This window comes from Misgurnus anguillicaudatus, chromosome 20, assembly GCF_027580225.2.
Source record: "Misgurnus anguillicaudatus chromosome 20, ASM2758022v2, whole genome shotgun sequence".
Lineage (NCBI taxonomy): Eukaryota > Metazoa > Chordata > Actinopteri > Cypriniformes > Cobitidae > Misgurnus > Misgurnus anguillicaudatus.
Window position 1 is genome coordinate 33,692,752 of NC_073356.2, and position 26,039 is coordinate 33,718,790.

Consider the following 26,039-nt stretch of genomic DNA (forward strand, 5'->3'; position numbering starts at 1 on the left):
AAACGGGTGAAATCTAGTGTATACTAAAAACAATAATACGAAAACTATGAGTGATATTCACACGCATTGCATCCCTTTCCAACGATATTCTATGCCAATGAATGATTTGGTGAATAGGGCCTGGATTTCAACACATGTGCAGATGACATTTTACATCATTTTGACATCAGTAGATGATAATTCAAACTTCAACAGCATATAAACATCCATATCTATATCTTTAGTTTTGCTTTCATTTTCCAGTCCTGCTCTTGTTTTAAGACCCCAACACAAAGTTAGGTGCACAGTTAAAATAACTTTAGCATTTCAAACAACCTAGAAAGCAGTAACTTTCATATGAGTGATGTAAGTTTTGATCATGGATGCCATTTTATATGCTCATTAATGGCTACTGTACGTACAGTCAGTCGATATTCAGAATAGCAATACAGAACTGGAAAGGAGTTGCTAATCGACTTTCCCCCCTCTCTTCCGGCTCGGTCCTCGTTCCTTCTTTTTTCGGAGTTATGGTTATTGTGGGATGTCAGTGACTATGTTCATTATTATGGGATGTTAACAGGGGTGGGAGGGGTGCCTGTCTCTATGGTAACGGTTGCTAAGGGCACGGTGGAATGGGGAAGATAGGGTCTGTCTTTGGTGTGGGGGGGTGGGGGTTATTATGGTCTGTATGTTGCAAGGTAACTACGCGGTGGGGGAGGGGTGAATGTCTGTATGTATGTGTATGTGTGAATATGGGGAGGGAGATTATTATGGGATGTCTGGCCCCTGATCTCTTTGTGTCTATGCAAAGGGTGTAAGTGGCAAAGGGAGAAACTGCGACGTTGTGTGCATCCTACAGCTGTGAAAGAAAAATATATATAACACACATTATTTTATAAGCTAGCAATTAGAAACAGGAAACCTATTGTTTATACAAAGGAGGCAGCCAGTTCAACGTGGAGACATCTTAAATGTGTATTTGAAAAAGGGGAACAAGTCAAGTTGTGTGAGTACTTTCTAAGATTATATTACATTCATCCTGGATATATTTACAAAGATCATACAGTTTGTGACATCTCCGAATGCATAGGAACGAAAGGAACCTATAAAGTTAGGGACACATGGCTTGTAACATACAGGGATGAATTTAGCCGGTGAATCTGAAGAGTCACTTTATGCAGGTTAGCCCTAGCCTGCTTAGCTAGTGTCTCTTAGCTGATCACCCACATTATGACCTATTTGCCTATTAAGTGTCCATAACTTGTTTCAACCGCGTGTTTTTAAAAAGTTTAAGTGTCATTCATCTCCATCATTAAAAGAGAAAGGTTTGTATGCAGAACTATTTAGACAGATTCGCCTGCTTTTATGAATTGACCACAGTGATCAGCATGCTACCGTGACTATTAACTTCCGTTTTTATTGTTCTTGTGTTTTTTGCCTCCCCCGGCTTCAGGAAAGCACCAGAGGAGGAGAAAATCGCCACACAAGTTTTCACAATCCTCTCGAGCTGGTGGAAATATCGTCAATATGTCCGGCAGCGAGGACGATAGGGACGATTTTGAACATCGGTCGATGATGCAAGGTAAAATATTCACGTTTACTGATGCTAGTCACAACTTCACGTACAGTTCGGTGGGTTTTTCGGATTTAGGTGGCATGTAGACCAAATTTCGATACAGTTGATATTTTAAACGGATTATTTGATTTGTATTTTTATCTTTAATTGGAAATGCGAAGCTAACGAGACTCCTTTATCTGTCTGAGCAGCGGCTAGGCGGCTAATCCAACAACAAGCAGGATTGTTATAAAATATATCACTTTATGAAAAGCACCGAACAACTAAAATGATTATTTTCACATATAAATAGTCAGATACCTTTGAAAAACATGGCTGTTTTATCACCCGCTCGATTTTTTCCTGTCAGTGTTTCTGTTGTCATTTTTACGCGGCTAACCGTCGACCGACCAAAGCAGTCGATTTTCACGATTGCACTAAAATATTATGTTTAATATCGGCCTGTGTGGCACACAATGGCGACGTTAACGCCGTAAGGTGTTCATTAAACACCGTTGGCCGATTTAATGTAGGCATTTGTGGTGTTTTGTTGTGTTGTTGTACCGGCATCGCGGCCTACCGGTATCAGTCGCGTGCGCCTTCGAGTTTGACGCGTGAAGATTTTCAATGCTCTCGCGCTCAGTCGTTTCGCGGGCTATTCGGAAATGCGATAAAACGCGTTTGTTTTACGATTAATCTTCATTTTAAAGCGTTTATAATGTTTTGCACATCACTTAGCATGTGCAGGAATCGGATATGACGCCAGTTTTTCAGGGAAATTGTTTAAAGGGGGCTTTAAACGTCAGAATTCAGTGTGCTTTTTGACTAAAGCAAAATACTCTTTTTAAGTTTTATTCTTTTACTCGGTTAGTTCAGCATGTGCGTTTACCTGTAATCACGTTCACAAAGAAAGTTAAACATGTGTAAGTAGGCTATATGATTTATTCAAACCACTGTCTGTCAAAAATAAAACAGCAGTGTATTGTTTTTCATACTTAAATCCGAGCCCTTAAGATAGTATTGGATTTATTATGGTCTAGCACGTACTTACAGAAATATAACTACGTGACGTCATCCAAAATAGCTTGCAAGCTCTTGTCTTTCCTTAACAGTAATATTGGATGGTGGATTGTAGTAAGAAATGACCAAAGATTTGAGAAAAGGGTTTTTTCTCTTCACTATTTTCATTACATCAAGCTTTTGTTGAGAATCAAAATGTTACATGTTGTTTTTGGGTTTTAGATTTTGTTTCAAAGTATACATATATAATGTTCAAAGACTGCTGGTGTTTCAATAAGTTAGGCTTTACGGCTAGAATAACTGGCAATTATAGTGAACGAATCTAATATAAATGCAAGCTTTTTACCTATTACATAAAGCATCCACATGACTGTCCTGTTGTTAATATTTAAAAGGGCTTTTCACACTGCGCTTAACCCTGGGTTATCTTCAATAAACCCCGTTTAACCATAGGCTAAGTAGCGTTTCACACTTGAAATTTAAAAGTCTGGTTATCCCTGAAATTAATTTATGGTTATGAAACCCTGCTCCAAAGCAAGGTTACCGTACTTTCAGGGCTATAAGCTGCACGGGAGTATAAGCCGCGTCATTCAAAAATGCGTCATTAAGACGAAATAACATATATAAGTCACTGGACTATACGTTGCGTTTTTTAGAAAATTATTTTACAAAGTCCAAGCCGAAGAACAGACATTTACTCTGGAAAGGCAAATTATTCAACTAAACAATAGCAGACAGAACAGCAAGCTAGATAGATGTCTGTACGTTAAAGTAATATTATCAGTTATTTAAACGATAAACCATAGCATACAAAACTTACCTGGAAGGTTGAATAGGCTAAATTAACCGAACAAGCCAACTAGCGTGAAGTTCGCATACTCGTCATTCCACATTACTGAACTCGTTGAATTACATAAATACAAGCAGCATATGGTGGACTCTCTTGGCTGTAGACAGTATGATGTCTCTCGCCTCATAAATGTCAAAATTAATTCATAATGACTTACAAGGCGCACCTGACTATAAGACGCAGCACCAGCCAAGTTATGAAAAAAAACGTGGCTTATAGACCGAAAAATACGGTACCCCTGCTTTTGCATTGCGGTGCCAAACACATTCAGTGTAAAACAAACTGGGGTTAGAATGTTATGATGCGATGCTTCGCATGGACAGCCAATCAGAAACTGAAGAGGACCTCATATCACGATCTGTGTACTGAAAACACCTGAATTGGAGTAAAAAAATGACATCCCAGGAGACTTAAAACAGCCGAGAGAGATTTAAGTTGAGACCTGTTTTGTCACTGACACGGAAGTGCTAGACGACCGGTTATTTTTAAAGCGTCAACGCACTATTTTAATTCAGTCAGTTTGACATCGCTTTATCCAATCATGATTGTTGATACAGCAAATAATGCAAATGAAAATGTTTACCCAGGGTTTAGGAATGCACAGTGTGTCAGAGTATTATCATCTCTTAACCCCTGGTTAATTGTGAACATTGTAAAACAGATAACCCAGGATTCGTTAACCTGGGTTAACTATTTCATGCGGGAAAAGCCCTGTACTGTCATTTACAAATCTACACATCCCTTCCATTTTTATTAATTTATTAAGTATTTTAATTTGTTTAAGTTGTGCACTACATCATCTTTCAGTCAAATCTGCAGATGTCCTCAAATTATTACAGTTTTCGGACTTCCTGATTTCATCCTGTAAATACTGTGTCCGGTGAAATACCGCTATCTTGATAGTCATTGTGTCATTTAATACTTCCCGTATCACTGTTTTATTTATAGACCATGGCAACACTAATGGAAAGGGCCAAAAATCGCACCTCAGCAGTGTTTTCACCCAACACTGCTGGAATGACTCAAATCGGTTTCTGAATGAATAATCTATCCCTGTGCTTTTATTGGGTTAAATGTCAGCTTCATCGAACACCACCAACGATTAATGGACTTGAGTAGCAACACAGCATCTGAATAATGTTCCCGCATGCTAAAGAGACAGTGATTTGATTTGACACATTTTTGCTGAACAGATGAGGACGACCTGGATGAAGAGATGTCAGAGAATGAAGCCCCCAAGGTGAAGAAGAAGAAGAAAGCCAAAAAAAGTAGTCGCGAGAGCAAAGGCAGCAAGAGAAGTCGCTCCCGCAGAGAGGTAATGCTTTTTTCTATAGGTATTTGTGGATATTACAATATGCCTGAGAATGCAGTGTACTTATATTATGGATTACAAACACCCCCTACTGTCCTGATAAAAAACAGCAATTCAGTACACAATTGCATTTTCTTAAAAATGACTACATCATGAATCTGCGTTTCATTATTGAGAGCCAAAGCTGTTGTGTTTCAACGTGCATTTGTACAAAAGCCATGTTGTTAACTTTGGATATTATAGTATTTCATTAAGGCTTTTAAAGGAAATGTTTTTTAGATTGACTGACCCCTTTTTGTTTCTATTGAAATTGACAAAATATTGAGGATTATGGTCTAGAACTAGAAGAATCACATACATAAACGTAAATGTAAACTAAATAGATTAAAGTCAAATTTTGTATCGTTGTACGTTACTGTTATGAAGACGTATACACATGACCACCATGTGTATGTGACAGATATTACTAGGCTAACTTTTGATTTATTTTGTAAGGCCTAGGCAGTATGAAGTTGTATACCATCGTGATCTAATCAAATGCTAACCAGTCCTTCCAGGAAAACGCAGTTTTTTTTGTGATTGTTGCGGGCAAAAATCCTTGATCTTGCGGCACGTTTTCTAAAAAAATGCGATGGAATATGCGGGATATTTATGCGATGAAATTGCGGGAAAACTGTGGAAACTTGCAAAACCTGTTTGCAGCTTTTCAATGATGTTCACGTCACATAATCAACGTCACTTTATAACGTTCCCATGGCAACAGGGGACATTGCCGCGCTTGTGTGAGGTAAATGCAATATTTTTCAACTTTCTGCTAACATGTGATTTTTGCTACGTAAATGCGGGGATTATGAGATTATGCGGTGTATATGAAAAAATGCGTCCCACGCATAAATATGCAGACTTTGGCTGATTATGCGTTGAATCATGCGATCGATAATAGCGTTTTTTATTCCCTGTATACCACGGTGTAAATAAATAAGTAGGATTGGCTAACTCACAGGTGTGAAACTGCATGTAAGACTAAGTTTGATGGAGAAATATGGAAAACATTAAACATGGAACAATAAGACGGAAGAAGAAGAGTTGATTATTAAAATTTATACCACAGGGCTGTTGAATGCTTTATTCTGATTGGTTGAGAAATGTTCCACGGGTATGCATTATTTTTCGATATACGGACACCTGACCTGTCTGTGGTAACCGTGGTATAAGCGAAATAATTGACTACGGTCCAGTAAAATAACGCACATCCACTGCGCGTGATGCCGCATTACCACCTTGGGTGTGCAGTATTTTCGAATTATTCATTGGCTGTCGTCAATTATTCCTTACAGATGGGATATCTGTGGTATCTGAGGTTTTTGAACATGCTGCCCACCCCTAACTTCTGTACTGGAAAGCTTTCGCATATGTCAGTAAAGTGATGATAGTTTTTTTTTTTTATGATTTAGTCCTAGGTTAAATTGAACTCAGGACTAATTGGTTGCTAAAATGAATTTATATAAGACATTTATCATTACTTCGGTCTCTTTCAACTTTATAATATATTTTTAAATGCTAATTATGTATTTGCATTTCAAATAACCAACATTGTAGGATTTTTTCAAAATACAAAACGGACATTTATGCATGTGTCAGAAAACATGTATACGCTATAATTTTTTTAGTATGTGTGTTTGCTGGGATTGAACCCATGACCTTTGCGTTGCTAACGCAATGAACTACCAGCTGAGCTACAGTACAGAAACAAAATCATAAACTTGTAGTGACCAGTTGCAGTACTTTATACATTTATATACCTTTAATGCATTAATCTTCAAATGAAAATATCTTTGTGGTCCAGGATGTCAGTTCACCAGAGCCAGCGGACGGCCCTGATCTGGATGATGAGGACGATCGCTCGGACAGCGAGGGTAGTGACTACACACCGGGCAAGAAAAAAAAGAAAAGAGCCAGCACATCAAAGGAGAAGAAGCGAAGCAGTTCTGCCGGCGACAGAAACTCAGCGGCTTCCAAACGCAGGGAACCTGAGGAAGATGAAGACGAGGATGATGATGATTCTGTAAGAAAATGTGATGTTAAATGCTGTGTTAAAAATATATACAATACTTGGAATTGTTAGATCCTAACTGTAAGTGATTTGTACTGATTTGAAGGAGCCAAAGAGTTCCTCCCAGCTTCTTGATACCTGGGGTATGGAGGACATCGATCATGTCTTTACTGAGGAAGACTACAGAACTCTGACCAATTATAAAGCCTTCAGCCAGTTCGTCAGGTATGATTATATCTAACAAATAAACCAATCTATGTTGAAAGTTTTTCCCTCATTTCCAATTGTTTATTTTTCATCTGCAGGCCCCTAATCGCGGCCAAGAATCCCAAAATTGCTGTCTCCAAAATGATGATGGTTTTGGGTGCAAAGTGGCGAGAGTTCAGCACCAACAACCCTTTGCGGGGCGCAGCCGCTGCCACTACGGCTCTGGCAGCCGCCACCGCCGCAGCGTCGGTCGACGTCTCTGCGGTTGCAGAAGCTGCATCGGCTGCACCTGCACCCCCGCTCATTGCTGAACAGTCTGCTCCGGTGGTTCCCATACGCAAGGCCAAGACTAAAGAGGGCAAAGGTGAGTGGAAAGGGGTTCGAATTTCTGTCTGTGCTCATAATTCTGGAGCTTTGTTTTGTGTCAGGTGCTGTCTTTGAGCTACGTCTGTACCTTTGAATAAGAAATATTTAGCTATGTGTACCACAGATCAGACTAACCCCTACTTGTTTCAGGTCCAAACGCACGCAAGAAGTCTAAGCCCGCTCCCAAACCTCAGGAGAAGAAGGTGAAGACCAAGAAGGTTGCTCCTCTGAAGATCAAACTAGGAGGTTTCAACAGCAAGAGGAAACGCTCATCTGTAATGATCTCCGCTTTGTCTACTACTCTACTTTTCACATTACTTTGGCTCTGCTTTAACTTTAGATGTAGCATCGATAACTGATAACCAAATATGATTGACAGATCAAGTTTTATATTTGCATCCTTTTATGTAACCATCTCCTTTGTTTTAAACGTGTCGTTTACAGAGCGAAGAGGATGATGTTGACGTGGACAGTGATTTCGATGACGGCAGCATGAACAGCGTGTCGGTGTCAAACGGTTCAAACAGTCGCAGCAGTCGTAGCAGCGCTAAGAAAAAGGCCAAGAAGAAGACGAAAAAGGGTACGATGTCGTTTCTCATGTCTGGCACTCTGTTTATTAAGCCACACCCTGTGACTCACTTAATATGTGTGTCGATCTGTTTGAGAGCTGCTTATTAAGCGACCCAAAATGTCTGCCAAAAACAGGCTGTTTAGGATTAAGGCCAGGAGTATAGTTTGTTTTTACGTGTACGCGAATGTACATGCACAGTCGAACGCACAGACTTGCAAAGCATAGTCTATTTGACTCGAACGTGTAAACAGGCATTCGACGCATGTGCATTGTGAAAAAGTGCATTTCATCTCCTCGGCTAAAAAGTACATTCTTATGTATGCGCATGCACAACCTACATGTAGTACGCATGGGTACAAAAATCCAGTATGCGTGTATGCGTAAAAAACAATTCTAGCTTAACAAGTAAATTTGTAGTGGTTGGAAATCCCTATTCGATGCAGAATCGATTTTCGACATACTATTTAGCATATTTGTGATGTCATTGTCTCATTGGCGCTAAAAGTCAGACAAATTTTTTTTGCATTACATTAAAGTTTGTTGACTCTACTAAATGGTTTCAGTTTAGTGTTCACAAAAATGCACTTGCAATGGAAGTCCATTACCATGCTAAATGCAAGCTGTCTTGTTTTAGGAGACGAAGAGGGTGATGGCTATGAAACTGATCATCAGGACTACTGTGAGGTCTGTCAGCAGGGTGGAGAGATCATTCTCTGTGACACCTGCCCGAGAGCCTATCACATGGTCTGCTTGGATCCAGACATGGAAAAGGCACCAGAAGGCACCTGGAGCTGCCCGCACTGCGTAAGTGACTTCCTGCCATTATCTGGGGCAGCGGCGGATAAAAGCGGTCGTTCTAATTAATGGTGCTTACTGAGGCTTATACACCGAGAGTACAGGATTTAAACAAATTCCTAACCCTAAGTATTGAACTTTATTCTGCAGCCATGTATTGTAGTGAGAGTTGTGCTGTTGTTTCAAAATACATTAAACTTCAACAGGCCATAAAATTACATTGAAAGGATAACCAGGCAGGTGTTTGAGGTGTCTATAATCATTTAGCAAAACATCTACTTCTTTTCTCAGGAGAAGATGGGCATTCAGTGGGAGGCACGTGAGGACGCGTCAGACGGAGAGGAGGATAATGAGGCAGGAGGCGGTGAGGCAGAAGAGGATGACCATCACATGGAGTTTTGCAGAGTGTGTAAAGATGGTGGAGAGCTTCTGTGCTGTGACTCCTGCCCTTCATCGTACCACATCCACTGCCTTAACCCACCCTTACCCGAGATACCCAACGGAGAATGGATCTGTCCCCGATGCACTGTGAGTCAAGAGTTACAATTTATGAAGATATTTTTCCATGTTGATATACACACAAATGATAGGCAGTCATATGTGACCCTGGACCACAAAACCAGTCATAAGTCGCATAGGTATATACATCACGACTTATACATTGTATGGGTCAAAATGATCCAAAAATCATTAGAATATCAAGTAAAGATTATGTTCTATGTAGATATTTTGTAAAATCCCTACCGTAAAAATATCACAAATGTATTTATCATTAGTAATATGTATTGGAATTTATTTGGACAACTTTAGGGGTGATTTTTTCAATGTTTTGATATTTTTTGCACCCTTATATTCCAGATTTTCAAATAGCTGCATCTCAACTAAATATTGTCCTCAGGGTTCCCACGGGTCCTTGAAATCCTTGAAAGTTTGTGAATCTGGGGGGAAATTCAAGGCCCTGGGAAGTTTTTGAAAATATACATGCATAGATACAGGTCATTGAAAGTGCTTGAATCTATTTTATGCAAGTTTTCTGAAAAAAAAAATGCATTTAAAGCTGTATGTTGTATGTAAATTTCTTCTGTATGCGAATGTTGATTCATACCAAAATGCTTTTTTTGCATATTTGTGTTTGACACATGAAAATGTCTCTGGTTACGTATATAACTGTTGTTTCCTGAGAAGGGAACGAGGCGCAGCGTCTCCTTTGCCATACTTCCTGCGTCCCTGTAACGGCGTCTTTGACAATATTTCAGATAGCGATATACTTCCTGGCTCCTTGTCGTTAAGCCACTCCTGGAGGCGTCCCCAAAGTGTCACTGCAGTGACGCAGCGCAAGTTCCCTCAAAAGGGAACTATAAAAATGTATCTTTAAAGGTAACACAATGTAACATTTAGTCCTAGAATTTGAGGGTACTGGACCTGGAAAGTTAACTAAGGTGTGGGACCCCTTGTGTCCTATCATAACAAACCATACATCAATGGAAAGCTTATTTCAGCTTTTAGACGATGTATAAATCTCAATTTCAAAAAAATTATCCTTACGACTGGTTTTGTGGTCCACGGTCACATATCAGTGGAATAAGCTTTTTATTTTTTACATTAGGCAGGTTGTCCCCCCGTGGCGGGTTTTATGTTAAGATTACATGACCAGAAGTTTACAGTTGTTCAATGTAACCCTCTGTGCTTTCATGTAAAATAAACTGATGATGGGTAATATGTCTGTGTAATATAATAATGGTATTTTCTGCTACCTCAAAACTTTTGCTTTCTAAAGATATAAACTATTCACATGGATACATCTCATCATTATTTCCTCAGTGTCCTCATATGAAGGGTAAGGTGCAGAAGATTCTGACCTGGCGTTGGACTGAACCTCCTCCTCCGACCCCTGTTCCACGCCCTGCTGACCTTTCAGCCGAAGCTCCAGACCCCTCCCCATTGGCTGGTCGCCCTGAGAGGGAGTTCTTCGTTAAATGGCAAAATATGTCCTACTGGCACTGCTCTTGGGTTTCTGAACTACAGGTAAGATTACGTTTTGTGTTACAGAAAAATGTTTTATGAATTTCTTAAACTGTTTCGCGTCGCCGTCCCGAATACGGGACACCTAAGTTTGCATTAATATTGTCTATCACTACAAACTATTTATCGTTGGAAAGGTCTAAGCCTTCAGAATAGACATTTCAACAGTGTTTTATAAAATAAATTATGTAGGGAGAATTGATTCACTTATGAAGAAAAAATTATTTTCTGCTAAATGTCACTGTCCCACCAGCAGGACGACTACATTTACTTCAATGTTTGCATATGAATTCTTATCTAATCATGACAAACTGTATATTGTTTGCAAGCTTCAAGAGTGTAGATTTAACTCAATAGGGTGGGGTGACGCTTAAAAGGTTAACCAAATAAATAAAAAAAACCTCACCAATACTTACCAAAGAGTTTTATGTACATTTTAACCTAAAATCGCTACTGTATTCCTAGACTTCGATTATTTTCATAATCGATTAATCTATTATTTTTTTCCCAATTAATCGGATAAAAACCTAAGTATCTACTCGATTATATTTTTCACGTATTGTATTGTAGCTAAATAAAACTCTAAAATAGGGTATTCACATGTAGAAGTGTACATTTAAAAGTGCAAAACCACACTTTGGTGCGGGAGCATGTGACGTTACAGACCAACTAATCGATAATGAAATTCATTGACAACTATTTTCATAATCGATTTTATCGGTTTGTTGTTGCAGTCTTGTTGGGTTCGACACAAACTGTCCAGGTTTATAGGCGACATATGATGAAAATCTGCCTTTTTTATGTTTAAGTGCTATAATTGGGTCCCCAGTGCTTCTATCAACCTAGAAAATGTGATAAAGATCAACCCAGTAACTTGAAAAGTTTTGGTAAACCATTCTCTGCAAGCATGTGAAAAAATAGTTCATTGAAATTTGGCTCCCCTTTTGATGTCAGATGAAGATAATACCGGCCCTTAATCTGCACTATCCAACAACAGCATTGCCATTTGCAGAGATCAGCTCATTTGAATTTTAAAGGACACACCCAAAAAATTGCCACATTTTTGCTCACACCTACAAATTGGCAATTTTAACATGCTATAATAAATTAACTATGGGCTATTTTGAGCTAGAACTTCACATACACATACTCTGGGGACACCAAAGATTTATTTGACATCTTGTGGGTCCCCTTTAATCTATAATCTGTGGATTCATGAAATAATGCTTTCTCATAAGCAGTAATGAACTGAATCTGAATCTTTACTAAATCTATGAATCTATCCTGAATATAGAATTAGTATAGATATAGAAAATCATAATGAATTTCTTGCTTTTTCCAGCTGGAGATGCACTGTCAGGTGATGTTCAGAAACTATCAACGCAAAAACGACATGGACGAGCCCCCGCCCATAGACTTCGGCATTGAGGGAGATGAGGACAAGAGCGACAAAAGGAAGAAAAAAGACCCCACCTATGCCAGGATGGAGGAGAAATACTACCGCTTTGGCATCAAGATGGAGTGGATGATGATTCATCGCATTTTGAACCACAGGTAAGACAAACTTCAGGTTAACCTTTTCACTTTTTGATAATTTTTATGATTCTACTTTAATCTGACCTTCCACATTTTGAACCGTCTAGTGTGGATAAAAAGAGTAACATTCACTACCTCATTAAGTGGAGGGACGTAACGTATGATCAGTCCACATGGGAGGCGGACGATATGGACATTCCTGAATTTGATGTCTACAAACTGCAGTACTGGAACCACAGGTATAAACCCCATTGCTATTTATAAAGTGTCTTCAGTGTGAAATAGTGTTGAACTGTGTTGAAGTTATTGGTTAATATGTACCGATATCTTAAAAATGTACACCACAGTAATGATGCATCGTTTGTTAAATGATGAACAAGATGTGTGCCGATGTGTTTATGCACGCTGCCTTTTTTCTCTCTTTTTAAGGGAGTTAATGATGGGTGACGACGGTAAACCAGGAAAGAGAATAAAAGTTAAAGGCAAGACACGGAAACTAGACCGGCCTCCGGATAACCCTGTTGTGGATGTAAGTCACCATCATTGTTTGATCTACATTGTATTGAGACTGCTTAAACTATCCACTCACCCTTCATTATGGAAATCCGTCGCCCCTCTTTTAGCCGACCATAAAGTTTGATCGTCAGCCGGAATATCTGGACACTACCGGTGGAACGCTGCATCCCTACCAGCTGGAGGGTTTGAACTGGCTGCGCTTCTCCTGGGCTCAGGGAACCGATACCATTTTGGCAGACGAGATGGGTCTGGGAAAGACTGTGCAGACTGCTGTTTTCCTCTATTCACTGTATAAAGAGGTGTGCAGCTTTTAAATCAAGATCCTTTTGTTGAATACATGACTGAATGGTTTTTGTAGCTGGTAGAGCATTGGGTTAGCAGTAGTGCTGCGTTCAAAGTATCGATAGGTGATACATTGTCATGAACGCCTGACGATGCGCGCATCGATACAGCACCTTCCGTATCGATTTGGATGCACTTTTGAAAGTAGCGTATCTTGATATGCATCGTACCGTGGCATTGTATCGGGATAGGGATACATATCGTATCGGGAAATTGTTGGCGATACACAGCCCTAGTTAGCAGTGCAAAAGTCATGGGTTCGATTCCCAGGTAACACACGTACTGTGTATATGTTTACCAAGAATGCACTGTAAGTTAATTTGGATAAAAAGCATCTGCATTTCATTGATTTATCCATTGGATATGAATTGGGACACATTGCTAAGCTAAAGCACAATTTTATTTTAAATTGCAAATTTTGTTTTGATTGTGCTGCAATACACACAAAATTATGACATGCTATGTTTTACTGCAATTGGTAACTAACTAGCAGCTGGCATTTATGTTGTCAGTGTTATTGCTAATGTTAAAGTCCCCATGAACCAGAAGTCGTGATTGTATTTACAAGTGAAACGGAATATCACACAAGGAAACTAGTGGGTGTGGCTCATGATTTTTCACTTTAAATTGATTGTATATAGAAAAGTAGGCGTTTCATTCAGAAATAGAACTCAGACTGACAGTTGGAGGGGGCGGGGTTAACGGATGCACCTGCCCAAGTTGTCTAGCTGACATCAGAGAATGATCACCATGAGAGTGTGGAAGTACATTTCAGATTTTAATTAAATTTTATGGAGGCACATTCATTTAAAAAAAAATGGCACGGATAAATATTTTATAATAAACACTGCAATATTCCATTAAAAAATAAGAGTCGTCAGATTTGATTTCATGGGTACTTTAAAGGGACAATCTACTTTTTTTAGAAATATGCTCATTTTCCAGCTCCCCTAGAGTTATACATTTGATTTTTACCGTTTTGGAATCCATTCAGCTGATCTCCAGGTCTGGCGCTAGCACTTTTAGCATAGCTTAGCATAATCCATTGATTCTGATTAGACCATTAGCATCGCGCTAAAAATAACCAAAGAGTTTCGTTATTTTTCCTATTTAAAACTTGACTCTTCTGTATTTACATCGTGTACATAGACCAGATGGATTGTGCTAAGCTATTCCAAAAGTGGTAGCGCCAGACCCGGAGATTAGCTGAATGGATTCCAAAACGGTAAAAATCAAATGTTTAAATCTAGGGGAGCTGGAGTAAATGAGTTTATTTTTTTAAAAAGTGGAGTGTCCCTTTAATTTTAATGGCGTGCTTTTCTTAGTATTTGTACAAATCATACTATTCTCTTTCCCCAGGGTCACTCGAAGGGTCCGTTCCTGGTAAGTGCCCCTCTCTCCACCATCATCAACTGGGAGCGTGAGTTTGAGATGTGGGCACCGGACATGTACGTGGTCACGTACGTTGGTGACAAAGACAGCAGGGCTGTCATCAGAGAAAACGAATTCTCTTTCGAGAACAACGCCATCCGCGGTGGCAAGAAAGCCTCTAGGATGAAGGTCAGTGAGATGGACCGCACACCATGTCCTGACAATTTTAAAACCCTTAATTGATAGTAACGAATGTTTTCTTGCAGAAAGAAGCATCTGTGAAGTTCCACGTTTTGCTGACCTCCTACGAGTTGATCACTATTGACACAGCCGTTCTGGGCTCCATTGACTGGGCGTGTTTGGTGGTTGACGAAGCCCACAGACTGAAGAATAACCAATCAAAGGTCAGAACCAATAATGTGTACATTTGGGCAATTTTGGAGTGCTGTGGTGTTGGTATTTAGAAGGTTGATGGTCCAATCCATGCTATATAAATACTTGTATGATATACATACAAAGCAGCTTTACAGAATATTGTTAATCATAGCAGGGGCTTTCAAACATTCTTCATTGTATTGTTTGTTTATATAAAGGTTTGATGTCCTGACACTGCTGTGTTGTTTATTGACAGTTTTTCAGGGTGTTGAACAACTACCCACTTCAGCACAAGCTCTTGTTGACCGGGACTCCGTTACAAAACAACTTGGAAGAGCTTTTCCATCTGCTCAACTTCCTCACACCAGAGAGATTCAGGTGTGTTAGTGTTTGTTGTTGTGTAATTTTAAAGTATAGTTCACCCGAAAATGAAAATGACCCCATAATTACTCACTCTCAAGTCTTTCTCAAAGTATATGATAATCTTATTTCAGACAAACACAATCAAAGTTTTTATTAAAAAAATGTTCTGGTTGTTCCAAGCTTTATAATGGTAGTAAATGGTGCTTCTGATTTGAAGCCAAAACTGTTTTCTTTAAATGCTTATATCTTCTGTATGCCAATGTTGATTGATACCAAAATGCTTTTTTGCATAGTTGTGTAACGTCTCGATTAATACGTAGCTACAGTTAGAGAAGGGAATGAGATGCTGCGTCTCCCTTGCCATACTTTCTGCGTCCCTGTAATGCCGTCTTTGGCAATATTTCAGATAGCGATATACTTCCTGGCTCCTGCATCACCCTGTCTTTGTCGTTAAGCATCACCATTGGTTGAATTTGATGTACACATTCAGAGGCACTTACCCTTGGAGGCGTCCCCAAAGTGTCACCGCAGTGACGCAGCGCTAGTTCCCTCGAAAGGGAACTGTAACAATGTATCTTTAAAGGTAACACAATGTAACCTTGTTTTCACTTGAAATGTGTACCCACATTTTGTCCTTGAATTTGAGAGTATTGGACTTGGAAAGTCCTTGAAAGTCCTTTATTTTAGTTTGTTGATATTTTTCTTACAAAGTCGCATTGACTGCCCTCAGAAGGCCTTTATTAACCTCCTGGAGCCATGTGAATTACTTCTGTGAAGGATGAATGGACTTTATTTTGGCTTTAGATCAGAAGCACCATTTACTACCATTATAAAGCTTGAAACAGCCAGGAAATGTTTTAATATAACTCCTCTGATTGTGTTTGCCTGAATAAATATAATCATATACACCGAGTATGGCTTGAGGGTGTGTAAACCACAGGGTAATTTCCATTTTTGGGTGAACTATCCCTTTAACTAAACATGATATAGGAGCTTGTATGCGTTTATATCAGTATGAAATGTATACATTTACAATTATTAATCATTAAAAACTAAACTGGTTTGTCTGGTTGAGAAGCCTTCAGTGGGTGTGAATCCATCATTGTTTGGCAGATCGAGGTTTTAAAATGCCCTCCTATTGTCTGTTAACCATCCTCTGCAGTAATCTTGAGGGTTTCTTGGAGGAGTTTGCCGACATTGCCAAGGAGGACCAGATCAAAAAGCTTCACGATATGCTGGGACCGCACATGCTCAGGCGACTTAAGGCAGACGTGTTCAAGCACATGCCCTCCAAAACCGAGCTCATCGTGAGAGTAGAGCTCAGCCCTATGCAGAAGTAAGTGTGAGATGAGGGATGGACAAAATACTAGAGGCAGATCGTGATGTATATCAGATATATCTTACTTCAGAAAAATCCCCAGAGACTGTGTGGTGACTCATTTTGAGATGGTATTAATCTACATTTTGATCTGTGAATTCAGGAAATATTACAAGTTCATCCTGACGCGTAATTTTGAAGCTCTGAACACTCGCGGTGGAGGAAACCAAGTTTCTCTGCTCAATGTCGTCATGGACCTGAAGAAGTGCTGTAATCATCCTTATCTGTTCCCTGTTGCTGCCTCGGTACGTCTTGCTCAGTCGCTTTCTGTCTTGATTAGCGAATGATAATGTCTGTGATTTATATGATGATACAAATTAAGGTAACTGATAAGACTCCTTGATGGTGATTTCTGATTGGTTGTGTACAACAGGAAGCTGCCAAGTTGCCTAATGGGATGTACGAGGGCAGTGGCCTTACGAAAGCTGCTGGCAAACTGATGCTTTTGCAGAAGATGATGCGGAAACTCAAGGACGGCGGACACAGAGTCCTCATCTTCTCTCAGGTGAATACAGCCAAGGGTGCATGCGACCTACAGTAAATATTAGGGATGTATCGATTCAATATCTTGGATCAGTATCGGGGGCGATCCAGCCTACTGTTGGCCATTTTAAAGGTCCAATTTTATAAAGTCTCAATAAGCCGTTGGATGAATGGTTTGTGTTTTTAACGGTTATGAATTTTCCATTGTTGAGTGAGGATTTCTATGTGAGGATCCTTTAAGTGCATCAATGCTGCACCCGGTATGTGCATAAAGGTCCGGTCAAGTGCATAATTCCGAAAATAACCATTTGCACACTAAAGCTTTTTTTACTGTGACCGTTTTGCACAATGAAGAAAAAAATATATTTAGCATACATGCCTATTATACGTTCTCCTAAACACTGCCATGAATAATAATTACTAATGTTCTTTATTTTTTTATTTATTTAAAATTATACTAGATGTAGCAGAAAGCACTACACATTTAACATTTTGTGTGTGCGTGCATGCAATTTTAAATTGTAAAAAAAAAATATTGGATCGGCAGGTATCTGCCAATACTCAGAATACTGGTATCGGATCGGAAATCGAAAAAGTGGTATTGTTACATCCCCTAGTAGATTGAAATCAATTTAAAGGACAAGTTCGGTATTTTACACTTAAAGCCCTGTTTTCAGATACCGTACCTCACAGCACAACTAATACAAGTCAATGGAGTTGGCAAAAACTACGATAAAACCTGTTGGAATGCGTATTTTGCAGCGATTTTTGTGTGAGCACATCAGTGAACACCCCCGACCACTCGGCGAGCCCCACGTCCCCGCAAAACGAAAGTTCAATGCATTCCAGGAAGGACCGTTCCAGTGCACCACCAAACCCATTGTAAAGGTAGGAGCTGAAACACAAACACCCAAAAATTCTCAGGGCAGCCGCATATGTCGAAATTTCAGTCAAAACCGCTCTATTTCATCATAAACAATCTGAAAACAGGGCTTTAAGTGTAAAATACCCAACTTGTCCTTTAACTGGATGACCTAGATACAAGGCCTATTTACAAAGTCCACATTTTCAGCAAGAAATGCATGCACAAGAGTTTAAATACAATCACAATCGACCAAGTGATTGTGCTTAACCATATTGTAACTATTTCAATAGATGACCAAAATGTTGGACCTGCTGGAGGACTTTTTGGAGAACGAGGGCTACAAATACGAACGTATCGACGGAAGTATTACAGGAGGCATGAGACAGGAAGCCATTGATCGCTTTAACGGTGAGATGATATGCACTTACTCAACCAGATCAGCTGTCGAAATATTTAAATCTTACTTGGTTTTCTCACTGAAATATTTAGTCACTGTATCTGTTTCCTATGTCTAATCTAATGCACTTTTGTTTTCTTCTTGTAGCCCCTGGTGCCCCTCAGTTTGCGTTTTTGTTGTCAACCAGAGCTGGAGGTCTGGGAATCAATCTGGCAACCGCAGACACTGTCATTATCTACGACTCCGACTGGAATCCTCACAATGACATTCAGGTAATCAAACTGAAATCTCTATAATACATTTAAAGGTCTTATAGGGAAGATTTGTTTGGTGTGTAGATGAATGCAGACGAACTTGATTATTAACCTAACTTGTTATTTTATCTAGGCCTTTAGCAGAGCTCACAGAATTGGGCAAAACAAGAAGGTGATGATCTATCGCTTCGTAACCAAAGCCTCAGTAGAAGAAAGAATCACTCAGGTACGTTCCTGAACAGTTCAGGATGCTCGACATCGCTCCACCATCTTTAAATCAAACCTAAAGGTTTTCTGTTTTCTCTCAAGGTGGCCAAGAAGAAGATGATGTTGACTCACTTGGTTGTGCGCCCCGGATTGGGTTCAAAGACCGGTTCGATGTCCAAACAAGAATTGGATGACATCCTTAAATTTGGAACAGAGGAGCTCTTCAAGGATGACTTGGAAGGTGGCCTTACAAACCTTTCGTTGTCAAACTTTCACAGTTGTGGATTTAAAGCTAGGAAGATATTGACGTTTTGTTTCTCTTTTAAGGAGAGAACAAAGAGGAGGACAGCAGCGTGATTCACTACGACGACAAAGCCATCGATCGACTGCTGGATCGTAACCAGGACGCCACAGATGACACGGAGATCCAAAGCATGAACGAGTATCTCAGCTCCTTCAAAGTGGCTCAGTACGTGGTCAAGGATGAGGAGGAAGCCGTAAGTGTCCATGAACTTGAAAGTTGGGTGCATTTATCTGATATGTTCAGAATGCAAAACCTAAACTAAAAGATTTGGTAACCGTGGCCTGAAGGACATTGGATAGATTTTGATAAGATATGAGACTTATAGTAAATCCACGTTGAGAATATTTTTGCCCGAAACATTATCACACAAAAAGTCGTTTAATATCTCTAGGCCAAAACTTTATTAATCTGTTTGCAACATGTCTAAATAAAAAAAAACCTCTCTCATCTGGTGTTCGGCTCCTTAGGAGGAGGAGGTTCAGAGGGAGATCATTAAGCAGGAGGAGAGCGTGGATCCAGATTATTGGGAGAAGCTGCTCCGACATCATTACGAGCAACAGCAGGAGGATCTGGCTCGTAACCTCGGCAAAGGCAAACGAATCCGCAAACAAGTCAACTACAATGATGGCTCTCAGGAGGACAGAGGTGAGACCAAAACCGTGCATGAGGTGTTACAAAGCAGTAAGAAGTATTTAAACCTTTTCTTCAGTTCAAACGTTAATACATTTATTCTGTGCTCCATCAGAGACTGGCAGGATGATCAATCCGACGGCCAATCGGATTACTCTGTCGCCTCAGAGGAAGGAGACGAAGACTTTGATGAGCGAACTGAAGGTGAGGCATAGTGTAAATCAAACACTTTGGAAATGAAAAAAGAAAGCTTGAGGCTAAATCTTGCCATTTTTATTGCAGCCAATTCACGGCGACCCAACAGGAAAGGTCTCAGGAACGATAAAGACAAGCCGTTGCCCCCCCTGCTGGCCAGAGTGAGCGGCAACATCGAGGTAAGCGACAGAAATCAGAGTTTTTCCTTGCTGTTAAGCATTCATACAATTTAAATCTAGTTTAATATGAAAATCTGGTTTTGTTTTGTTAGGTGTTGGGTTTCAACGCTCGCCAGAGGAAGGCATTCCTGAACGCCGTAATGCGCTATGGGATGCCGCCGCAAGACGCCTTCACCACCCAGTGGCTCGTCCGAGACTTGCGTGGAAAGTCAGAGAGAGAGTTCAAGTGAGTTTTTTGGACCACTTTTGAGTTGAATAATAAGATTTTTGGTTTTCCAAATATATTTTGCAATATTTAACTTGTGTTACTCTTGTTTTTTTTCTCTCTTTCAGAGCTTATGTTTCCCTCTTCATGCGACACTTGTGTGAACCTGGTGCTGATGGTGCTGAAAGCTTTGCTGATGGAGTTCCACGGGAGGGGTTGTCACGACAACACGTCCTCACTCGCATCGGTGTGATGTCATTGATCCGAAAGAAGGTACTTTACTTAAATTTCTATTTATTTATTTCTTTAGCAGGTGGTTTGATCCAAAGCAACTTTATTTGCTGCATAAGAGCCAGTAGATGCATTTCCATTACCCTTAAAATTGCACAAATTGAAATGCAATTTGCCAAATGGAAACATCAATTTCACAAAAACTACCAAATGTCGCGAAAAAGGAATATATCGCAAACCTGCAAATGTTTGCCTTTACAGGTCGCCTGACGTGCATAAACATGATAATTCTTTAAAAAATGATGCAGTATTTTGTTGTGTATTTGACTTCATGTGGCGTCACAAAAACCAACAAGCACATGACATCAAAATATGGCAAGAGCCATTCGGGAGTCGACTGTTCTGTATGCGTTCGAATCACTGTATTTTGACATCCGCATGGTGTCATATGAAGTCGAAAACATCCGTCACCATGGTTTTTGAAATGACTTATCATGACAGAAAAAAGTACTTTTAGATTACATCACTTAAAAAACAGTTGGAACTTTCGTAATATTTTTTTTATCGCCATTTAGAAAATAGCGCTAAAGTGTGAATCTAAAGGAAACCTTCCTAGTTAGTCTTGCCAAATACATACATTTAACAATTGTTGCCTTTTTTGTTCGTTTATCCGTTAATAAATGTTTAAACACATCCGTGTTCAGGTGCAAGAGTTTGAGCATGTGAATGGTCAGTGGTCCATGCCCTGGATGATGGAGCTCAATGAAAATAAAATCGCATCCACCGCCGGCAGCCAACCGGACTCACCCAGCAAAACTTCCTCTACTGGCACTCCGGCAGATACGCAGCCGAACACGCCCGCCCCAGGTATCGCAACCTGGAGCGCCTCTTTTTTTACCCGATTGCTGTTAATAGTAGTCGGATTGTTACATGTTTGTGTTTTTGTTTCACAGAGGGTCTTCCCAAAGCAGAAGATGGTGTGAAAGAGACCGACAAAGAGGCCAAAAATGGAGAGAATGAGAAAGAATCCAGTGAAGGCAAAGACAATGAAGTGAGTATCAGTGTGTGTTGGTTATCATTCTTTAAGGTTTACACCAGCACGACAATATGCTTAAGATGATCTTTGTAGTTAATTATAAAAGAAATTTTAAAACGTTGTAAAATAATTGTCAAAAGGTCATTGCCATCCCGGATGATGAGGAGGAGGTTTCTTCAGAAGAGAAAAGCAAAGAGAAGGTCAAAGCCAGCGAATCATCATCCTCCGATTCAGATAAGGTGGACAGCAAGCAGGATGAAGCAGAGAAGAAAGACGAGAAAGATGCTGAGGAGACGACCGAAGAAATTAAATCCAAAGGATCAGAATCTGACAAAGAAACTGCAGACGCCAAAGGTAAAGGGTTATTTTCTAAACAATTTGTACCTTTTCATTATTTTTTTCTAGCCCATTGTAATGTTAGTCAAGGCTTCTTGGACCAAAAACTGCTTTATGTGACATTGTGTGAGTTCAGGAAAAAGCTTTGTTTAAATGAAAGCAGTCAATAATGTTGGCACCTGATTAAATGGCAAAAATTAACTTTTAGGGGTGGTTTCCCGGACAGGGATTAGACTAGTCCTAGACTAAAATAAAATAAATGTAGGAGTTGTCCAAACTGAAAGTAACTTGCACTGACATATCTTAAGATACATCAGTGCCCTTTGTTTTGCCTCAAAATGCACACAAGTAATGTTTTTAAGACATTAAACTAAGGCCTAGTCCTGGCTTTAGCTAATCCCTGTCTGGGAAATCACTCCAAAAAGTGTAACAAATCAACCATGGCACCCAAAGACAGGAACTATGTTCATACTTTTATTTTAGGAGAAAAGAAGGATGATGAACCTGAGAAGATGGACACTACTCCTGTTACAGATGAAAAGAAAGGTCTGTACCCGATCTCACTGGCCGTGATATCTAGTACTCAGAGAAATCTCACCTTCCCGCTTCATTCACCCTTGTTGGTTTTCACTCCAGGTCAAAAGGAAGAGAAAGAATCGGGTAAGACGGAGGAGGCGGGGAAACTCCCGAACGGTGAAAGTGCCAAAGACGCCGCTGCAGGCGGAACAGAAGAAAGGAAGAAAGCAAAGAGCCGCTTCATGTTCAACATTGCAGATGGAGGATTTACTGGTAAGACTACAGTTCACAAAATGTCTCATTTAAATGATCACAACATGTGACCCTGTACCACAAAACCAATCTTCTTTTTGCTCCCTGAAATTACAGATTTTAAAATATTTGCATCTTAGCCAAATATTGTCCTATCCTAACAAACCGTACCTCAATAAAAGCTTATTTATTCATCTTTTACTATATGTTTCTTGCAGAATTACACTCTCTATGGCAGAATGAAGAGAGGGCCGCCACAGTTACCAAGAAGACCAATGAGATCTGGCATCGTCGCCATGACTACTGGCTACTTGCTGGAATCATACAGTATCCTTAACAAATCCCTGCTTTTTAGTGTACGTGCATACTATTCATGTTTCGGAGATCTTCGCCGGCTGAAGTGTCTATCACGATATCTACTTTAACTCACGCTCTCAGACACGGTTATGCCCGCTGGCAGGACATTCAAAATGACGTTCGGTTTGCTATTCTCAACGAGCCCTTCAAGGGCGAGATCAACCGAGGGAACTTCCTGGAGATCAAGAACAAGTTTCTGGCCAGGAGGTTCAAGGTATTTTTAAAATCCTAGCAACATTTTTGTTAACGTGTTAGGTTTACAATGATTTGACGTGTGAACAATCCTCTGCAGTTGCTGGAACAGGCGCTGGTCATCGAGGAACAGCTGCGCAGAGCTGCGTATCTGAACATGACCGAAGACCCGTCTCACCCCTCCATGGCTCTTAACACACGCTTCAGTGAAGTGGAGTGTCTTGCCGAATCTCACCAGCACTTGAGCAAGGAATCCATGTCGGGAAACAAACCCGCCAACGCCGTCCTGCACAAAGGTTCGAAACGTAGCACGTTTTTGGCACTTCTCCCATCGCTTGGGCTGCTGGGAAACTTACGTGTTTTGTGTTATGTTTGACAGTGCTGAAACAGCTGGAAGAGTTGCTAAGCGACATGAAAGCAGATGTCACTCGTCTCCCGGCGACCATCGCCAGGATACCACCCGTTGCAGTGAGGCTACAGATGTCGGAGAGGAACATCCTCAGTCGTTTGGCCAGCCGAGGACCAGACACACAGTCACAACAACAGGTACTGATCTACTCACCTGTACCTGAATATTTAAATGTGATGTATGGTCTCTGTTCTGATTGGTTTGTGATTGTTTGTGACAGGTGCAGCAGTAGCCAGGGTTGATCTTTGAGAGCGATGCACACCATGTCTACATTCCTGATTGCACACGATATCTCGTCTTGGCTTGAATTCACGGCCCCTCGTACTGTTCGATAAAATCTGGGGCCGTGCATGTTCAGGCTGTTGTTTTTTATTTTCCTAATATTGTTTACATAATATTGTTGATGATGGTTTTTGGGACCTAAATAAAAAATGTAATAAAGGTTTCTGTTCATTTTAATTGTGTACTTACTGGATTTTTTTGTATGCTAATCACTAAAGCAATAGTGTACAGTATGTGGTACAGTGTTATGGGTTGCCAAGTAATATAAGGGGGAAAAAACGATAATCATTACATAAAGCAGTTTATTTCATGCTGTTTGTACAGGAATTACGTATTTTGTTAGCCAACCCGGAAGTTAGCGGGACTCTGGTTATTTCACCAAAAAGCCCGTTAATTTTTTCATTGACTTGAGTTATCGCAAAAAATAAGCTTTGTGTTTAACTTAACCTTACACGTTTTGTCAAACAAATTAAATCAAACTACTTATATGAATTGGCCTAAATCAAAGTCTACGGGAAAATGAACGGGCTTTTTGGCGAGGGAACCAGCGTGAATTTTGAAGTAACGTTAAATTAAAAGCTAACCTTGGTCTACTAATGAACGACACCCACGGTCTCTTGTCATCAACATAATCACCACCAAGCTTCCGACACCTCTTTCAAACTTGAATAAACACACTTTATTAAAAACATGTTCCCTGATAAGGAAATACCTTGTGGATGAATCTTTGTTGTGCCCGTGTTGCGTTGTTATTAGTTGTGTTTGACGACTTTTACTGTCTATGTGGAAAAACCGACAGGCGGGTGACGTCAAAATACCGCGAGAGCGATTCAGGAAATCATACGGAGAAGTCTATTTTCGATTTGCTCTCGCGATACGTTGACGTCAACCGCCTGTCAGTTCTGGCGGGGCCGCATGAAGTCAAACAAGCCTTTTGAGATTAAAACCTTGACGTTTAAAAGCCCCGACAAAGTGTGTAGTCCCATGTAGCAACTTGTTAGCAACCGTGGGAATGTCTTATTAAAGCAGTTTAACCAAAACCACATAAAAAAAAAAACATTGACTTTTAGATGACAGAACCGGAAGTCGTTGCCGGGTTTTGCCTTCAAAAATACGTCATCCATGCGGCACTTTAGTACAACATCTTAGAGTCAGCATTTCAAATTTTGGCTCCCATACGGCAAAAAAACAATTATTTGGCCCAAAATATGTTTTAAATATATGCTAAATACATTCTGTAGAAAGTAAAGCTTCATTAAACATATTTTTGAATTTTAAAATATTTTTTGTTTTAATTAACATATATTTCAAAATGTATTTCAGGGGCAATTTTACAACCCATACGGCAAAAAAATATATTCCTGCCCAAAATATTAAAGTTTGTATAAAATGTATAAGAATCTATGTATAAAATATAAAATTATAAGAATATTTTTGCAGTTGAAAATATATTTAATTGTAATATTTCCTGTCGTGTTTACAGGTTTGTAGCGTGAATATAAATTCTTTGAAATATATATATATATATATATATATATATATATATATATATATATATACACATATATACATATATACATACATATATACATGCATACATACATATATATATATATATATATATATATATATATATATATATATATATATATATATATATATATATATATATATATATAATTTAAATATATTTCAAAATTTACAAAATAGGTACAAAAAAATTATATATATATATATATATATATATATATATATATATATATATATATATATATATATATAAAAATGAATATATATATATATATATATATATATATATATATATATATTATATACATTTCGAAATATACAAAAAATGGCCAAAACATATATGTACTAAAATATATTTTGAAATATGTTTGCAAAAATGTATTTATCACCAATATATTTTTTAGCTATTTTGTAAATTTTGAAATATATTTTAAAAATATATATATATATTTCAAAGCATTTATATTCACGTGGCATTGAAATATAAACTTTGTATGCTACAAACCTGTAAACACAACAGGAAATATTAAAATTAAATATATTTTCAACTGCAAAAATATTCTTATAT

At 39.2% G+C, this 26,039-nt stretch overlaps 2 protein-coding genes across 4 annotated transcripts in view; one reads left to right on the forward strand and one right to left on the reverse strand.

Annotated features, from left to right (window-relative positions):
* eno2 (enolase 2) overlaps positions 1-2,096 on the reverse strand; it is a 22,180-nt gene extending 20,084 nt beyond the window's left edge. The window contains exon 1 of the mRNA XM_073858577.1: positions 1,856-2,096. The gene's annotated coding sequence lies outside the window, so the exon portion shown is untranslated. The remainder of the gene's footprint in view (positions 1-1,855) is intronic.
* Positions 765-24,118, forward strand: chd4a (chromodomain helicase DNA binding protein 4a). 3 transcript variants are annotated; one of them, XM_073858576.1, is made up of 41 exons: positions 765-985; positions 1,433-1,561; positions 4,598-4,719; positions 6,563-6,781; positions 6,876-6,994; positions 7,075-7,340; positions 7,493-7,617; positions 7,787-7,922; positions 8,548-8,717; positions 9,000-9,236; positions 10,530-10,733; positions 12,073-12,284; positions 12,374-12,505; positions 12,696-12,795; positions 12,890-13,081; positions 14,484-14,684; positions 14,762-14,899; positions 15,127-15,248; positions 16,396-16,569; positions 16,715-16,856; positions 16,985-17,116; positions 18,250-18,367; positions 18,504-18,628; positions 18,744-18,836; positions 18,920-19,058; positions 19,145-19,314; positions 19,589-19,766; positions 19,869-19,955; positions 20,034-20,125; positions 20,218-20,351; positions 20,459-20,603; positions 21,266-21,428; positions 21,515-21,612; positions 21,738-21,951; positions 22,417-22,479; positions 22,570-22,722; positions 22,920-23,028; positions 23,140-23,272; positions 23,351-23,546; positions 23,630-23,789; positions 23,876-24,118. In XM_073858576.1, the coding sequence occupies exons 2-41, from the start codon at positions 1,507-1,509 to the stop codon at positions 23,889-23,891; spliced, it is 5,784 nt and encodes a 1,927-aa protein (XP_073714677.1). In that variant the 5' UTR covers positions 765-985; positions 1,433-1,506; the 3' UTR covers positions 23,892-24,118. The 3 variants fall into 3 exon arrangements, with proteins under 3 accessions (XP_073714677.1, XP_055075781.2, XP_055075782.2); XM_055219806.2 differs by having other exon boundaries at positions 766-985; positions 23,630-23,796; positions 23,880-24,118; XM_055219807.2 differs by lacking the exon at positions 765-985 and adding an exon at positions 1,145-1,304 and having other exon boundaries at positions 23,630-23,796; positions 23,880-24,118.
* The last annotated feature ends 1,921 nt before the right edge of the window (positions 24,119-26,039 follow it).

Excerpts from the sequence above, each read along its gene's own strand:
- chd4a (XM_055219806.2), top strand. The coding sequence starts at position 1,507 with ATGTCCGGCAGCGAGGACGATAGGGACGATTTTGAACATCGGTCGATG. Across the intron at positions 7,618-7,786 it reads GCAAGAGGAAACGCTCATCT|AGCGAAGAGGATGATGTTGA; the intron begins GTAATGATCTCC and ends TGTCGTTTACAG. Across the intron at positions 21,429-21,514 it reads GCCGAACACGCCCGCCCCAG|AGGGTCTTCCCAAAGCAGAA; the intron begins GTATCGCAACCT and ends TTTGTTTCACAG.